Source organism: Hyposmocoma kahamanoa, unplaced genomic scaffold (genome assembly GCF_003589595.1).
Source record: "Hyposmocoma kahamanoa isolate Upper Pololo Valley unplaced genomic scaffold, ASM358959v1 87, whole genome shotgun sequence".
NCBI lineage: Eukaryota > Metazoa > Arthropoda > Insecta > Lepidoptera > Cosmopterigidae > Hyposmocoma > Hyposmocoma kahamanoa.
Genome location: NW_020654422.1, coordinates 19,015,317 through 19,033,767, shown reverse-complemented (window position 1 = coordinate 19,033,767; position 18,451 = coordinate 19,015,317). Strand labels below are relative to the sequence as shown.

The window sequence follows — 18,451 nt, the reverse complement described above, 5'->3', positions numbered from 1 at the left end:
TTTATTGTACGAGCACATTATCCAAATTGCGGATTATGGTAATTAGTAATGACAGTTAATGCATTTTAATAAACATTTTGTTAACATACCTAGCAAAATATTTACTCGCTCTATAATGTGTTTGTTGTCGATAATTTTTGTTGACGTTAATTACAAAAGTGGATATTACTGACTGACAAATTAATTTACGGAGCACAAGGAGTCATTTAAGATTATTTAACAGAATAAAAACGAATAACACGTGAAAAAATAAATATATTTGTAAGTAACATAAATACCTCATTATCACGAAATCCAATATTTTTACAATACAGCATATTTACAATTATTGCAATTACTAGTAAATTTTAAAATCTAGAATCTTCTACGTATATCGAAACTAAATGACTTTGAGTTTGTTATGTAAATTGACAATATTGCTATTATAGTCCATACTAATGTAACTACAGCCAATAATATACCTAAGACGAACATTGCATATTGAAAATCATAACCGTATTTAATTAAAATTGAAAGTCCACAAACAAATACGGCTAGAAAAGAGGCGGAAAGCGTTTCTAATGCACTGTGGACCTTAGGCCACTTTCTTACACCGACGAAATCTTGCACGGCGGTCTCCCAACATGACGATATGGCTCCGTAGCCTATCCCGGATACCACACACCCGATGGCAAAAACATCGTGATCTCTTGCTTCAGCAATCACTAAAAATGTAAAATTAAAGTTGTGAAAATCTACAGACTCATCGAGTTGATAACTCAGCTCGAATTTAAATATTTCCCTTACTCATACGGTTAATTTTGCTTAGATCGAGCGGCAGGACACTGGCTCTATTTCAGAATTTATTTTTTTACAAACGAGATTAAAGCCATTAGAAAAATGTATATACGTGTTCTGTTTAGTTCAGTTCATATAAAAAAATCATTGCTATTTGTACAATACCTATTGAATACAGCGGTTTTCTTGTAAAATTTCGAGGTAAATTTGTGTTTTTTTTTCTATCATGAAAATTTTTAGGAATCGTGTTTTCACGCCGTACAGTAATCAGTGTACATCCAAAATGATTGATTCAATACTTTCACTGTTATACGGAATCAACCAAAGCCATCTTAATACCTACATACTAAGGGTCGTATTGTAGAACTCTACTCAATACTCAAGTCAGGATTGCAATTGAAACACAAGCACTGGAAATACAACCCTAATGGCAGGGACTTGAGTATGATTTCGAGTGCTTTGAATCATACTCAAGTCCTGACTTGATCATTGAGTAGTGTTCTAGAATACGACCCTTAGTAAAGAATTTTTTTTTAAATACTTACTGAAACAAGCTGCCGTTGACATGATAAGACCAACTACAGCAACATATTTAAAGTTCCTTTTTACTGTTTGAGCTAACCATGGCGTACAGAGCAGGAAACATATCCAAGTAAATCCATGCAGAGTTATTAAAAAGTTCGCTTCAATCAACGATATTTTTGGATGCATCTGAGTTGCAATCATCGGTAGCAACGCCAATGAGATAGCTGTTATACTAAGCTTTGACCAACAAAGTAATAATGAAGGATAAAATCTCCAGCACGACAATGACCTCGACAAAGGTTTAACAAATGTATCATTTAGACTATACTTCACATACGTCATTCTGCGTTTTATTCTATGCACTCTATATGAAGGCATCCACATTCTTCTTCGTATACTTGCAAATGCCGATTGGCAACGATAACTAAACGAATCTAACACTCTTTCTCTTTGTATTTCAGTCACTGGTGATATGTTATCATAAGCTACCTCTATCTCCTCGTATTCTCTACTTTCACTAAGGTTGCTTTGAGGATCTCTTCGAGTATGTTTCATTATGTACTCACTAAAGTTATCACCCATTGTACTTAATCTCTTAATTGCAACACTAAGTCGTTTTTTATTATTTTTCATTTTTGCATCGTTTTGTTCATCTTCGTTTTCGTCGCTCTCTTCACTTTCTTCAGGTATTTCTGGTAGTATTTCTACGCCAAAAATATTGCGCCTCTTTTCTTCTGGACTTGGAGGTGGCGTTATTGTTACGTTAGCGTCTTCTTCGTAAATTTCATTGATAAAGTCTTCTTCACAGTGCAAATTATCATCGGAAGGGCTTCGCCAACTTTTTTTACCCATATCATGTAACTGTAGCTCTGTTGAGTAATAATGTGACTCTCCGTTATTAAACAAGGAGTATGCTTTAGATACATCGCTGTACCTTGAGAAGGACATGGGTCTGGTGTCGCTTTCTTCAACTTTTAGTAGCAAAATTGCGGGAAGAGTCTGTAGCATGATGCCACTTAATACGATGTAGGAAAACTGATAACTGTACTGGTCAATCAGAGCTGTCAATATGTGAGGAAATATTGCTTGTCCAATTGCTTGTCCGGTAAAGCAGACACCTCTTATAAGTCCTAAATGCGAGTAGTACGTTTCGAAGACTACCGCATCAACTTGTGCAGAAATTAGTGACGAGCCGAGACCTAGAACAAAATTGCTAAATTCGTACCAAATAATACGTATAATTTTGTACAATAGTACAAAAATTGTAGTTCGCACCTCAATGCTTTTTTAAATTAACTTATACCTAGGAAATGAAACTATTTTTCCGGATTTTAATCGCGTATAATGGTTTTCTCAAACAAACCAACGTTCCGGGCCCTTTACAGATCCCATGGTCACGGTATTCATTTCCTATGTATAACAATCGCGGAAACCTAAGAACTCGATAACTTATACCAGTAGGTATAATGTAATTTTATTCATTTATATGGAGAACTCACACGACCAAATAATTGACTATGCCATTATATTTTTATTCAATTAAAAGATAGTTTTATTACTTTTTTTATAGCTGTTTTGTTATTTGTAAACTTATTGTTACTTCTTAAAGTATGTCAACTAAAGCCTCCGTACGAATGTCATATTAAATGTATGGGATCGTTTAACGTTAAAATTTTCTAGTTTCATTTTTAAAAAGTTATTGATATCGATTTACTCGTTAGGTAACGTACTTTCGATATGAGTTATTATTATATAGTTAGAGCGTTTTGATTTCTCTTCTATTTACGGAATAACGCCTGGGCATACTTATGGGCACTTACACATAAACACGATACGCGTCGTTCAACGACGCGGCATCGTTTCACGATGCGATGTCGTATCGTGGAAATCTACGACGAGCAACGTAAAAATTGACGACACCTCGACGTGACACGACGCACGGCACGTCGTCGTATCGTAGAAACTCACGGTGCACTCCCCAGTGCCGCATTCATTTGTTATTCAATATTCAAAGATGACTTTGTATTCTTCTGATGTTTTGTCCCATAGTACAAGACGCTCCTCGACTAGGATTATTAAATAATCGACCTCAATGTCGTCTGTCATCTTTTAATGTTGAACAACAAATGAATGCGGCACTGGCTGACCGCATTGTCAGTTTCTACGATACAACGTCGTACCTTGCGTCGTGACACGTTGCGATATCGTGTCGTGAATTCTTACGTTGCTCGTCGTAAATTTCCACGATACGACACGTGTTTTTGTGTAAAAGCCCTAACGATGTACCTGTATTACAATTTGGGATTTTTTTAAAACGAAAAGGGTGTGAAGTGGACACAAAAGCGTTGAGATTATTTTTGGGTATAAAACTATGAACATTTATATGCCACTATTATTATTACAAACCTCCAAAAACACCGTACACCAACGGGTGCCAATTGATAGGGATGAATGCACAGATTAGTAGATTAGATACGACCAATATGAGACCCAGTGTTGCCATCACCCGATAGCCGGTCGGTCCTCCCCATGTGTCAGTTGCGTCACGACACCAACATTCTGAAATTATTTTTTCACATTTTCAAAACATTATCTCATCAACCCACTATCGTGTTGCTGGACACGGGAGAAGGTCTTGGCTGCTAACAGATGGACTGCATGTCTACGGTTAATGTTAAATAACAAAGAAAATTCAACTGCAAACGTCGGGGATTACGGACGTGAGCTCGTTGACAAAATAAAGTAGAGGACTTCTATAACGATATCGTCGGGGTAATTCAAATTCAAATAATGACTTCTTGCAATATTATTACGGTATATACAAAACTAACTTTGCCTAAGTATAAACTTAGGCAAAAAATGTTTACTACGTAATTTCTTGGTAAGCAAACTTAGTTTTGTAAATACGAAAAATTCAAGGTTCGTTTTGTAAATCTCTCGGCCTTAATGTGGTACGAATGTCTCTAACTACGCGAATTACGCTCTGATACGTAATACCCTTGTCGGAACAATAGCATACCGTCGAGAATAGTGCAATTACGCGTAACTAGCATTGGATTATTAGTTTCCATTTCGGAAATATTTGTGGCCAAATCAAATCCTCCGTAAATGTTGTGGCAACCAAATTGGCGTGATTTATTGGAATCTATTGTTATCAGTACGTAGACAACATAAATTAATGCTTGCATTGAAATAACAAAGTAATAACGTCAAAACCTAGTCCTGTAAAATTTGGTTTAGTGCTGTTACGCGCCTTTTCCCAATGCTACATACGCGGATTTGCACTATCCCCGACGATATGTTTATTTCCTTAATAACAAGTAAAATCAGAATTTGGAATCGTAAATGTTCTGTATACAGTGAAAAGTTACAACTAACATCTGTGCTTCCATTTCGACATCAACAAAATACACTGAGTTCCTGGACTAGGCACTCAATGATAACTGTTTCGACTGCATGAAGTGGTATATATTGCCTTCGTGCGGCAGTCCCTCTGGTAGTAGCCTTAGAAAGGGGATTGCGAGTTTTCGAAATTATCATAAAATTATTTAATAAGGTTTCGGGTGTAACTTAGTGTAAATCACTTTTTGATGAAGCCGACATGTCGGAAGATATAAATGGCAGCATAATTGACCATGAGTAAAAAAAAACCCGTTAAATGATGTTGTAAACGGTTCTTACGAAATTAATTTTTATTATTTCAGAAACTTCTCAGTTTTAGATAGCAACATTATCAACACTTATACGTTCCACCCGTGCTCCTATTGGACACGGATCTCTTCGAAATAGACAGTAATAAATTGTAAACCTTACGTGAAAGGCCGTAGGTGAGAATAAAAACGGCCGGCGTTGAAAAAGCCAGCCACAATGGAACATCGTAGTCAGCAGCATGCACTAACAGCACACCATATGACAGCACGAGGCTTGGGAGGCAAATCTGGAAATATTACAACCATTATTTGTTAAAATTGTCTATTTCAAAGGGTCATTGAAACTCGACTCTGATGTAGTGGCGTTATAAGCATTGATTCATTTTGTGTTTTAGGAGAATGTTTATATGTATGTATTTTCTGGCGGCGTTACGTAGGTACTGCGTGCCGGTTGAAGTGTAAGGGTGCTAGTGAAATTACATGTTCAACATGTCTTTGTAATTTCCACTTACTTATATTGCTTATATAATATATTACTTTTCTATGCTTCAATTCCGGTTTCTATTCTCACTCCTTCACTGTTCATGCGGTCAGACTTTGGAATGCACTTCCTATTACTGTTCGCGAAAGTAAATCGTTAGCTATTTTTAAAGTGAGAGCTAAAGAGCATTATTTATCTACTATTCCATCCATATCTTAGGTATTATATTATAAAATATGTATTTATCTAAGTATTTATATAACTTATAACAATTTAATATTATTATATTATTTTTATATTATTTTTTTCCTTGTTTTGTTGTGCACATATGCCCCTTCTTTTAGTTATAGTGTCCTGTATTTAGATCTGCAGGAAGAAATTTCTATTAGAAATAAGCAGAACCTTTTGTTTTTAATTTCGCTTGTATTCTTTGTGACTTGTTGTATTTTTCCTGTACAATAAACTATTAAATAAATAAATAAATGTCTCAGGGTAACTGGCGCAGTGGCAGTGGCCCTCAGTACTTTGCGATTTAAAGCTCTGAGTATCGCTGCAACTGTTATGGATAGGCGTATCGCTTACATTAGGCGCACGACTTCTTAGACCCGTCACTTGGATATCTTAAAAAATATTAGTTCGTAAAATTTTCGCCAAATCTAGCATATCAGGTTATAAAAGGTTTATTATAACCTTATACGTACTTCGAATTTCATATACTTTACTGAAAATGAGATTTCTAAATCATTTTTAACCGAATTAAAAAAGGCTAAGGTTCTCAATTCGACTGTAAGTATTTTTATGTATGTTAGGCGATTACTCTGACATGTGTGAATGGATTTCAAGGATTCCTTTTTCTATGAAAGGGGTAGGTTATGTATGTACCCCTTTCCTAGTAATGGTACCATTCAAATTTGAAAAAAATATGCCTCGTCTAATAGTGGCAAATTGGGGGATGAATCCGGTTTATTGAATTTCACCCCCTTTCCGTTAACCGATCTCAATAAAAGTTGGCACAAAGATGTAATTCTAAGACGGCATGAAAGCAATTCGTATTGGCCAAAGCAAACATACCGGAGGCGCTGCAGCACCGGGGTAGTCTCAACATCATCCTGAAGACGTTATTATAATGGACACGCAGGAAATTTAGCGACCTTTGGGAACACCTAAACCACAAGCCGCCAGTATACAGACCCTGACAATACGTTTTGAAGAGCGAGCGTTATTTTGAATTGATCCGCACAGCGGACAAACCTGCGAGCGAGCATATATCCGCGTATCGCCAACGCCCTGCGCTCCCTCTCCACATCGTCATTATCTTTAAGGTCGTCGGCAAGAATATGTACGAGGTACTTAAATCGAGACATCTGTTTTACAGTCATGCCATTTAGTGTAATCGATGGAAAGGTCTCTGGACACTTACCAGGGGCCTTGAAGACCATGAACTCACATTTTTTAACATTGTATATCAGTCCCTGCGATGCGGCGTAGGCCTCACAGACTACCAACATCATCCCAATAGACCTCGCGCTCGGGCCCAGCAGTACCATATCGTTCACAATGCTAACCGCGAGGCTATTGAAGCAGTTTGTGTGTATCATGCAATTGAATGGAACTGCTAATGCAGTTTTGTATATTAATGCAAAAAAATCATTTTGGAAAGAGGTTTGTTTTAACTATAGGGACATATAAACATGGGTTTAAGAAGTAACCCTTAGTTTAAATGCAAATTAGTCTAGTAGTATAGTTTATTTTTAGTACCATGTTAAAATAGCACCACCCCCTCTCATCCTGTGGGTGTCGTAAAAGGCGACTAAGGAAAATTGTCAGAAGAAGACGGGCAGCAGCGTCTTCTACCCATCTTGGCCAGAACTGCGATCGCCAACCCGCCAGCCAAGCGTGGCGATTATGGCACAACCCCCCCACGGTACACACACCAAAGAATTGGCCCCTAGTCCCCGGCAGTCCTGCTCTTCCTAGTCACGGTAGCGGCTTTGGAAACAGGGCATGGGGTGCGAAGAATCCCCGGGGGAGACCCGGCTACCATCAACGACGACGACTGGACCTGGCAACCTACAACACGCGCACATTGAGGACCGACGCAAAGCTCACAGAATTGGAAGAAGCTATTAGTAAGTTACGCTGGGATATCATTGGGCTATCTGAAGTCCGAAGAGAGGTGGAGGACTCGATAATCCTTAATTCCGGCAACTTACTGTACTACCGGGAGGGCGACCAACAGTCCCTTGGCGGTGTCGGGTTTATTGTCCACAAGTCCCTTGTTAACAAAGTGATTTCCAGAAGTGTGTCGACCAGGGTGGCATACCTGATACTCAGAATATCAAAACGATATTCGTTGAATGTCCTTCAGGTTTATGCTCCGACCTCGACACACCCAGACGACGAAGTGGAGGCTATGTATGAGGAGATCTCAAAAGCCATGCATAGCTACAAAACCCACTACAAGGTTGTGATGGGGGACTTCAATGCAAAGTTGGGAAAGCGTTGCGGTGATGAGCTGAGAGTGGGGCAATTTGGAGTTGGACAACGGAACGCCAGAGGCCGGATGTTGGTTGATTTCATGGAAAAGGAGAACCTCTATATGATGAACACCTTTTTCAGGAAATCTCCAACTCGAAAGTGGACCTGGATGAGTCCGGACGGTAAAGTAAAAAATGAGATTGACTTTATCATGTCGACGAAAAAGCATATATTCAATGATGTCTCTGTGATCAACACCGTTAGAACAGGAAGTGATCACCGGTTGGTACGAGGCACATTGAATATCAATATCCGGCTGGAAAGAACTCGACTGATAGAGTCTACGCTCCGACCAATACCTGCACAACTCCAAAACCCCGAGAGCTTTCAGCTCGAACTTCAAAACCGCTTCGAAGCCCTCGAAAACTGCATAGATGTGGACGATCTAAACAACATGGTGGTGGATACTGTCCGTACGGTTGGGTCCAAGTTTTTCAAAACCCACCGTACCAGAATAAAGAAACTCTCCGACAAAACACTTCAACTCATGGAACATAGAAATGAAATGAGGCTACAGAACTCAGAGGATGCAAGTCACTACAGGCGGCTAAATAGGCAGATATCGAAGTCTTTGACTAGCCAATTTAATACAGAACGCGTTAAAGAGGCCATTGAGCGGAACAAAGGCTCCAAAGTTTTCGCGAGAGATCTGTCTATTGGGCAAAGCCAACTGACGAAGCTAAAGACTGATGACGGTAGCATCATTTCATCTAAGCCTGAAATCCTGAGGGAGATAGAGAGTTTCTATCGACAGTTATACTTTACGAAAGCAACTGTTGAAAGCGAAGTTAAAGACCCCAAAGTCAAGCTTACCAAACATTATACCGAAGATATCCCGGACGTCAGCCTGTATGAGATTAGTGTGGCTCTCAAACAACTCAAGAACAACAAAGCGGCGGGCGATGATGGAATCACTACAGAACTTCTGAGAGCGGGCGGCAAGCCGATACATAAAGTCCTCCAGAAGCTTTTCAATTTTGTCATCGTCGAAGGTCAAACGCCGAAGGCATGGGGCAGAGGCGAGATGGTTCTGTTCTTCAAAAAGGGTGATAAAACACTCTTGAAAAACTATCGGCCAATCTCGCTTCTGAGCCATATCTATAAGTTGTTTTCGAGAGTTATCGCGAATCGTCTCGCTCGCAGGTTTGACGACTTCTAACCTCCCGAACAAGCCGGTTTCCGAAAGGGTTTTAGTACCATAGACCACATCCATACGTCGCGGCAAGTTACACAGAAGACCGAGGAGTAAAACCGGCCACTTTGCTTAGCGTTTGTGGACTATGAGAAGGCCTTTGATTCGATCGAGACCTGGGCGGTGCTGCAGTCTCTCCAAAGGTGCCAAATAGACTATAGGTATATAGAGGTGTTAAGGTACTTATACAAAAACGCCACTATGTCAGTCCGATTACAGGATCAGAGCTCTAATCCTATCCAACTGCAACGAGGTGTGAGACAAGGAGATGTGATATCTCCGAAAATGTTCACTGCTGCGTTGGAGGATATTTTCAAGTTTCTGGACTGGAAAAGACTTGGCATCGACATCAATGGCGAGTACCTAACACACCTTCGGTTTGCCAATGATATAGTTCTTATGGCTGAGACCTTGGGAGACCTCAGTAGTGTTTCCCATAGAGTGGGTCTTAAGATGAACATGGACAAGACGAAGATCATGTCGAATGTCCATGTAGTACCCGCTCCAGTTAAAATTGGGAGCATTACACGCGAAGTTGTTGACCATTACGTGTACCTGGGACAGACAGTCCAGTTAGGTAAGTCCAACTTTGAGAAAGAGATCTCTCGTCGAATCCAGCTCGGATGGGCAGCGTTCGGGAAACTACAAAAAATCTTTGCGTCCAATCTACCTCAATATCTCAAGACGAAAGTCTTTGACCAGTGTGTGTTGCCAGTGATCACATATGGATCAGAAACGTGGTCCCTCACTATGGGCCTCACAAGAAGGTTCGAGGTCACTCAGCGGGCAATAGAGAGAGCGATGCTCGGTATTTCCCTACGTGATAGAATCAGAAATGAAGAAATCCGTAGGAGAACTAAGGTAACCGACATAGCTCGAAGAATTGCTCAACTGAAGTGGCAGTGGGCGGAGCGCATAGCTTGCGAGAACCGATGGCCGTTGGGGCGGAAAGGTTCTTTAATGGCAACCGCGCACCGGACGACGCTCAGTGGGTAGGCCCCCCACCAGGTGGACCGACGATCTGGTAGAGGTCGCGGGAAGCCGATGGATGCGGGCAGCGCAGGACCGATCGTCGTGGAGATCGTTGGGAGAGGCCTATGCCCAGCAGTGGGCGTCGTACGGCTGAATGATGATGATGATGATGTTAAAATGTTGTACTGTTATAAATTTTTTATTTAACATTTTTTTACATTTCAATTTTCAATCTACATTCTGTTTAACTTTAATAAATTAGCATCATCAAAACATAACAATAAATCAAATTCATTATCCACAAGAACATTTAACTGGTCCCAAGTGTGTCGAAAATAAAACAATGTAACACAACACACTCGTGCGAGTCAATTGCATTTGTTTTTAACCATAACTTTGCTTATGTGATTCAAATCATTTATAAATGCTCAATTTCAACTTACAAGCTCAACAGAATGTGTAGTAAACGATCCTTACCGTTACATATGAAGGAGACGTGGTATTGTGTAATTGATATACTCTCTCTACAAAAGTCGGTTTCCTATCACTCATCAAATAAAGATTATAAACATTTGACGCCTATCTTCTGCCTTGTTGAACGATTTTGGCAGTCTCTGAAGTTTTTCAAACTCTGAATCGTCACCAGGCAATCATACCTTTTACTATTTGCATTTAACCTGGCTGTGATCACAAATTATTTTGGGGCGTACATTACATTATTTTATTTTATTGAATATCGTGATGTCTTTAAACACATTCAATAAAATAATATATTGCACTTAATATAGCGACATCTCTTGTCAGTTTGTGGTAGCTCTAAAGGTACCTGCCTGTGAAGAAACTTTCATAAGATTCTCACAGGTGGCGCTACGGCAAAAAAAAACATAAAAACGCAATACAAAGATCTGTGACAAGTATTTATAGAGAAATTCATAAGATCGATCTATATAGTTGGTAACAGCTGTAACCACGTTGAAGCTACAGACGCTAGTACGAGTACAGACGAATCGAATGCTTGTCTTCCAGTAGAGCTCCAGATGTACCTAGGCATAGATTTTATTCATCATGGAATATTGCATTTGTGACGCAAAAGGAAAAGATCCTCACTTATCGTATAAGTGATAAAAACGTGTGATATACCAAGTAAACAGTTAATTATAGATCGTTCACATAAATCACAAGGTGTAGTAGCATTAGGTACGCAGAATTTCCTACCTATCTTTAACATTTCATGATAGTTAGATAAACATCTATAGATAGACAATACATTTGTTTTGGTGATAGGTTAGCTTTACGCCACTTTGTAGATACATCGGGCGTACTTTACCCGTCGACTCTACCAATTAATTACATAGGCTTTTATACTTGTACAGTAATCGAAATTTGCGATCTGTAATTTAATACTTTAAAACGTTATTAGTAGATAAGTTATACATACATTCAACAAGACAACAGAAAGCAAAAGAGGCCAGCGCCATGACGCGCCTCTAAATCTGGTCTCAACATCCATTGCGTTTCTCCTTCATCTTCAACTATGATTGCTTTAACAGAATGCACCGATGCACTATAAATTGAAGCACTTCATAAACTCATTTCAACTAGATATAGGAAACCAATATTTTAATATAAATCACCTAGTAAACAGAGAGCATTATCGTACTGACAGTCAATTCCATCCAATGAGTTATCGACTGCCACAACACGTAGCTACTTTAACTTATCTTATCGTCTCAGTGCAAGAACCCGAGGTGATTTAAATTACTGTTTTGTCAGTTGAAATTTTTTTAATGTGAATACTTAAAAACGTAAAACTGTAAACTGTAAGTTATGTACGAGTTTCTAGTAGATAGGTCAATAAGAAAGAAGATATCCGTAATATTAACCTTAGAGCAAAGTCCAGACTCATGGCACGAAGATTTCGTTTAACCAAGGTAAACGACTCTTTTATGGGGAAATTGTATATGTTTTTACAATAAGATTGCGGAGCATATATTAAGATTATCATTTCCTAAGTTTAAAAATGACATTAAAAATATTTTGATTGAAAAGTCTTATTACAAAATTGAAGACTACGTGTTAAATAAAGATGTATGGAAAGACGACCTGGCTCCAGATTCCACACAAATGTGTATTCCATAGCATTTAAGTTTATTTGAAAAGAGCAATCCCTAGACTTTCTTCCTCGTTCTTCTCAGGGAAGTCAGCGTAGTCAACGAGCAATAGCTTATATGTGAAATTTTCAAGTGAATGATTCTTTGACTTTAGTTCCTTTTCTCAGGGGAATAGGTAGAGTCGAAAAACACGACGATTTCAAGTGTAGATAATTTACTTAAATACTTGTTAAATGTGATTTTGAGTTTTGCTTATTTAAACTACGTAATCTAAGTAGTAATTTCTTAAAGTAGATAATTTACCTACTACTACCTAAGTACCTATACTATCGAAGTAGTTACCTATATCAAATAGTTCATTTTTCAATGGGTTCCTATAAACCACTAACACACAACACAACGAAAAGTTAATCTTACGTGCCGTCAACTGTATCGAACAGTGAGTTTGTTGTTTATGCACCATTGTATTAAGTCTTTATTACAAGTACAATCATATAAAAATATTTTCGGACGATTGTCGCTAATGGCAGGGTAATAATTACTAGGCAACTAGGTACATCTATAGATACATATTGTTATCAATAATGTCTAATAAAATTTATCTACTGATTTACATATTAGACCAAATAAAAAATAGAGATGCGCGCTTGGCGTGAACGGCACGTGTCGTGCATGTTCAGTACATTACCGGATGTATTGCATAAATATGTTACGTATATCCATTGGTAAATTCGGTAAAACTTGGTTTGCCCGGGTAAATTTAAAAATAAAGGATAACTAGTGGAGTAATTTCACAAGCATAATTGTATATCGTGGTGGTCATCGTGACATTCAAAAACTTAAAAATTAAAGCGACATCTGTAGTCAGCTGCCGATGCCGATAGCCGTAAATGTACCTGAGTGAAGAAATTGATTTCTCACAGATGGCGCTACGGCAAAAAATACTTAAAAACCAAAGATCTGCAACAAACACAAATACAAAAATTCGTAAGGTCCGCTATATCGTTCCGTGGCTTAGTTGGCTCAGCGTCTGGCTCTGTTTGCTGGAAGACGTTGGATCGAATTCGGATGGAAGGATGTTTTTCTAAATGTTCGATATTTGTATTAATAATAATAAAGAACATTGATAAAATATATTTCTTCTCGCTGTAATAACGTAGGTATATGGGTAGGTAGGTAGGTAGGTACTTTTATGAACCTAAAATTCTCCAAGTGAAAAGTCTGTGCCATGTGGTGTTGCATCATTCTTATGATTATATAGATTTTTATTTGCATGCATGCCTATCAATTATGTATTAATTAACTTAACCTAGCTGATATTGGTTAGACTGAGACTTAACCAACTAATGGACGAGTAAAATATTTTTTTTCATTTATTTTTTATAAAGCAAATCAAAACCTTGTAACTAATTACAATCTAGCCATTTTATAAGACTATTAGGCAATTTTAATTTAACATAATTTCCTTAAATAATAGTAACATATAGCAATTGTCCATCGACAAAATATCTTCTTATATTATTTAAGGGGAAGACACTTTGTTTATGTGTTCATAGTCTAGTTAACACTGACACTAATATTTATTTTATTCACTATAACTTAACTACACCAACTCAAAAAGTTTAATTCTTTGAAGTCTACGCAATAGATTAGTATTGTCTAGAAGCTGTAGGTATAGACTCTATGTTCACGTGATGATGAAGTCTATGTTCGTTTAGTAGCAGTAGAGCTCCTTGTGAAAGAGTTCGTCCAGGGAAGAAGCAGTAATGTGAACATTACTACGTTCCGGTTTTGAAGAGTAAGGGTGCTGGTGAAATCACAGGCACATGGGACCTTTTCGATTTGAAGCTCTAAGTGACACTGCGAACGTTATGTACAGGCGTGAAGCTTATCACGAGGCACACGACTTGCTCGTCCCGTCACTTGACGTTATAAAAAGAAAAGCTTCGGCGTTCTTTTTTATTTTTTTTTAGCCGCGCGTCGGCCGCGCGTTTCAGTGTAGCAGGGGTCATATGAACTCGCACATTACAAAAATTCCCGCGCCCGGAACGCTTCCGCGCCCGCCTCTGCGACGAGTAAAATAAGTAGGTAATTAAATTTTATTAAGCTTAGATTTCAGACTTTACATAAAAGTCTTGGGCTATCCTAAATTAAACGGGCGATTTACTTACTTCTCTAATGTTATTCTCCGTAATAACGTACGATCCGTGCCCGTGACCGATTGAGCGGAAACGTTCGCACATTGTATATAAAGCATAATATAAAATAAAACACTGGCGAACGTTTTAATTATCGAATTAATTATAGAATTAAAACGTTCGCCCGGTGTTTTATTTTATGTTATGCTTTATATACAATGTGCGAACGTTGCCGCACAATCGGTCACGGGCACGGATCGTACGTTATTACGGAGAATAACATTAGAGAAGTAAGTAATAAAATGAATGGCACATGTGACGCAAGGGCACTGCGAAATTATGCGAATGTTTGCGTCCATAGTCTATACACGGTCGATCGGTGGACGTGCACACATAGTACATGCTGCGCGGCTACATTTGTGGAGTTACCACATTGGTACATACTCAGAACACTGGGTTTAATTTTGCCGTAATTTTATTTATTTATTTAGTTAAGGCCACATGGTAGACCTTAAGGACGAACATACATACAATATAATGAAACACTACTTCTAACTAATCTACACGAATTGCTCTTGTCGGCGATGTGTGGCGCAATCTGGTGTCAGGTAACCGGCCGCGGAACCGCCGATATAAGAACCTTCGGCCGAAATTTTTCCTTCATAAAGGTAGATAGATGTTCAGTCGGTACTCTCACCACGAACGAATTGAAATTCACGTTGTAGTGGGACTCCAACCGCTCGACCCCAGGAAGTATTTAGCTTTATCTCATTTGTGACGTTTCCGCCGGGGCGGAGGGGCGGGCAGCGGATCGCAGTGCTTCACGCGCGGTGGCTACAGCAATCGGTGCATTCGAATGTGCCGACTCGATACTGCAAATGGATGCATTTTGCGCCCCACGACGCATGTTTACATTAGAAGCTTCTGGTGACCTACGTACCAAAGCAGCGTTGCTTATAGACACGCAGCTCATTTACGGTGTTATCCGAAGACTCTAATTTACATTGTAACTCGCTAGGCTCGACTTCAGGGACGTAATGTCCTTCAACAGCCTAGTGATATCGACGTGGTCGAACGTGACGGGGCCAGTGTTGGGCAAAATTTGATTGTTCTGGCAATTAAAGATTGACAATTAATTAATTGTCAATTGCGAAACAGCAATTAACGATTGATCAATTGTTAGTTGCGAGAACAATTGATCAATCGTTAATCGCGTATATCTACAATTAATCAATTTTCAATATTTTCAATGTTTTTGTTTAACAATTAACAATTAAAACTGACTATTATGATAAATTTATAGGGCATATGGGGGTGGGTTAGGCAGTGGGTTAAGGGGTTTTAGGATTTTTTTTGGGTTGGGGGGTTAGGACTTGGGTTGGGGGTTAGGATTTGGGTTGGGGGTTAGGATTTGGGTTGGGGGGTTAGGTTTGGGTCGGGGAGGCATCTCCTACCACCTTGCACAGGTTCTGACGGGGCACGGTTGCTTCAGCAAATACCTTTGCAGTGTGGGACGAGAACCGACGATCGAATGCCATCAGTATGGCTGCGCCGATGACACGGCCCAGCACACACTGCAGACATGTCCGGAGTTCGACGAGTAGCGGTCAACCCTGACCGCAGTGGTGGGGCACGACCTATCCCTGTCGACTGTGGTGCGTACCATGGTCGGCAGCGAGAGGGCGTGGAGTGCGGTGGCCTCCTTCTCCACCGATGTATTGTCGCGGAAAGAGGCGGCGGAACGGGAGTCATTACAAATATGGGTTTAGGAGGTGGGTTAGGGGTGGGTTAGTGGGTGGGTTGGGTCCCCCAAATGGACAACCCCCCGGCCCCACAACCGGCCCCCAACCGGCACCCCAACCGGCATCCCAACCGGCCCCCAAACCGGACCCCCAACCGACCAACCAACCGGGCCCCCAACCGATCTCCCAATCGCCAAACCAGCCGACCCCCCAACCGAACCCCTCAACCGACCACCTAACCGACCCCCTAACCCATCCCCTAACACACCCCTAACCCACCTCCTACACCCATATTCGTAATGCACTTTTATTCGGTACTTTCATTTTTAATTGTTAGTTTCAATTGTTTGTTAGAACAACTAAAAAAATTAATTGTAATTAATTTAATTTTCATTAACTTCTGAAAACGTTGATAATTTTTAAATGTCATAATTGCGTTACTATAAATCCGAAATAATTTGCGAACTTAACCAAATTAAATATAAAGTACCTATCTCAGAGATGGCGCAAATACAATAGAATGTTTCAATTATTAATTAAAGCTTGATTTTTCTTGAGCGTACCTACTTAGACTTTAAAGTAGATAGTAATGTTTGTTGCAACACAACATTAAGCTTCACAATGTTTGACCCAGTACGCAGTAGAAACGTTGCTTTTTTAATACTTTTTATTAAAAAAATGAAAATGTAACAATGTTGAAGCAAAAAGGTAATTTTTCAAATAATAAAATGTTATATTTTACTTAAAGGCACTGGCAACACTTACTATTGATGTGCACGCATCAGTGCTGCGCGTGACCTGTGCGTGTACGCGAGTAAAGTGGCATTTATAAAATTAACATTACGCATACCATTTTGAACGAAATGAGCATTGAATTAAAAGAAAAATTAATAGAACAAGTCAGAAAGTATCAATGTATTTACAACCCAGCACACAAACAGTACAAAAATATCAACTACAAAACGACGTTGTGGAACAACATCGCGGCGGAACTGAATATCGAAGGTATACAGTTTTAGTAAATTAAATTTTAGTATAAGTAGGTTATGAAATTCTCAGAAGAGTTAAGAGCATGTCAAGCTTTACACTTGATATAAATACAAGTTTACATTGGACAAAAATAGTGGAACTGTACATAAGAACAATAACCTAGAACTGTGCAAACTGACATTAATTGACGACGATCGATAACCATATAACTCTACATTGCTTATGCTTACAATAAGAACAGTCCAAAGTCCTAAGTGTCAAGCTTGACTTGCTCTTGACTGCACAACCATCATAAAAAGGGAATTTAGAATAAAGGTAAAAGCATAGGAGTTTTTTTTTTTGTCAATTTCAATAAATTACAACTATCGTTCTAGGTTCCAAAGCAAAAGAGACGTGGCGCTCTCTGCGAGACGGATACATTCGCTACAAAAAACATGTAAAAGGGCAATCAGGCATAGGTAGAAAATATTGCTATTTCACTTGGAGCTCACAATTAGCATTTTTAGATAAAGCGTTGAAATTAGGACCAACAACTACCAATCCAACAACGCTGCAAAACGGATCCGAATTTGGCGATGCTACTGGGCCGCAACAATCATCACTTACCCAAGAACTACCACATTCATCAGAACTTTCGCTGTCGTCTCCACTATCAGGTTGTTCCTGGGCAGGACCTCCGCCGCTATCACGAACACCAGACTTCAATACTTCCACACAATCACTACTGCATCTGGATACTAACTCACCGTCATCGCTTTCTTCATTGTTACTTCAGAAGATTGTTGAAGCAGAGAATAAAAGAGCAAAATATGATGCCGTTGACCTTTTATTTATGAGTTATGCAGCCACCTTCAGAAGATTGACATTAAGAAAGCAAGCGGAATTAAAAGTAAAATTAGCGCAACTTTTCGCTGACGCCGAATTTAATGAAATGGATAATTTTCCAATGCATGACCCCCAACCATGCTCACCAGTAATACATTCAGTAATGTTAGAAGAACCAACATCGCAGAACTTTGTAGAGCTTAAAAGTGAATGTGACAGTGACTGAAAATGCTTATTTAAGTAAACAAATGAGAAACATTATATTACCTTTTATTTTCATACGACTATTTCATCTGCGTGTTTGAAATTTTAATATCGCTACACCTGCATCTTTTACAAATTTCCTTAAACAGTGTCTGTGTTATAACTGCCTAGGCTAAATGCTATGCTTGTTCGGGAATGGTTTTCTCGAGATTCCCACTATTCAAGACTAACTTTTATTATTTGCGCAATTATAAAATAAAATAAAAACGATCAAAAAATATTTCGAAAAATAAATAGAAATATATT

At 39.0% G+C, this 18,451-nt stretch overlaps 2 protein-coding genes across 3 annotated transcripts; one reads left to right on the top strand and one right to left on the bottom strand.

The window, feature by feature from the left end:
* Positions 1-316: 316 nt before the first annotated feature.
* On the bottom strand, positions 317-15,287 carry LOC113235171. 2 transcript variants are annotated; one of them, XM_026470781.1, is made up of 5 exons: positions 15,082-15,287; positions 5,116-5,239; positions 3,709-3,861; positions 1,323-2,501; positions 317-704 (listed from the first exon to the last, which is right to left on the bottom strand). In XM_026470781.1, exons 3-5 carry the CDS (start codon positions 3,803-3,805, stop codon positions 355-357), a joined length of 1,626 nt encoding a protein of 541 aa, XP_026326566.1. In that variant the 5' UTR covers positions 3,806-3,861; positions 5,116-5,239; positions 15,082-15,287; the 3' UTR covers positions 317-354. The 2 variants fall into 2 exon arrangements, with proteins under 2 accessions (XP_026326566.1, XP_026326565.1); XM_026470780.1 differs by lacking the exon at positions 15,082-15,287 and adding an exon at positions 11,574-11,766.
* A 1,587-nt stretch (positions 15,288-16,874) lies between these two features.
* Positions 16,875-18,197, top strand: LOC113235172. Its single transcript, XM_026470782.1, has 2 exons — positions 16,875-17,131; positions 17,491-18,197. Exons 1-2 carry the CDS (start codon positions 16,990-16,992, stop codon positions 18,165-18,167), a joined length of 819 nt encoding a protein of 272 aa, XP_026326567.1. The 5' UTR covers positions 16,875-16,989; the 3' UTR covers positions 18,168-18,197.
* Positions 18,198-18,451: the final 254 nt, after the last annotated feature.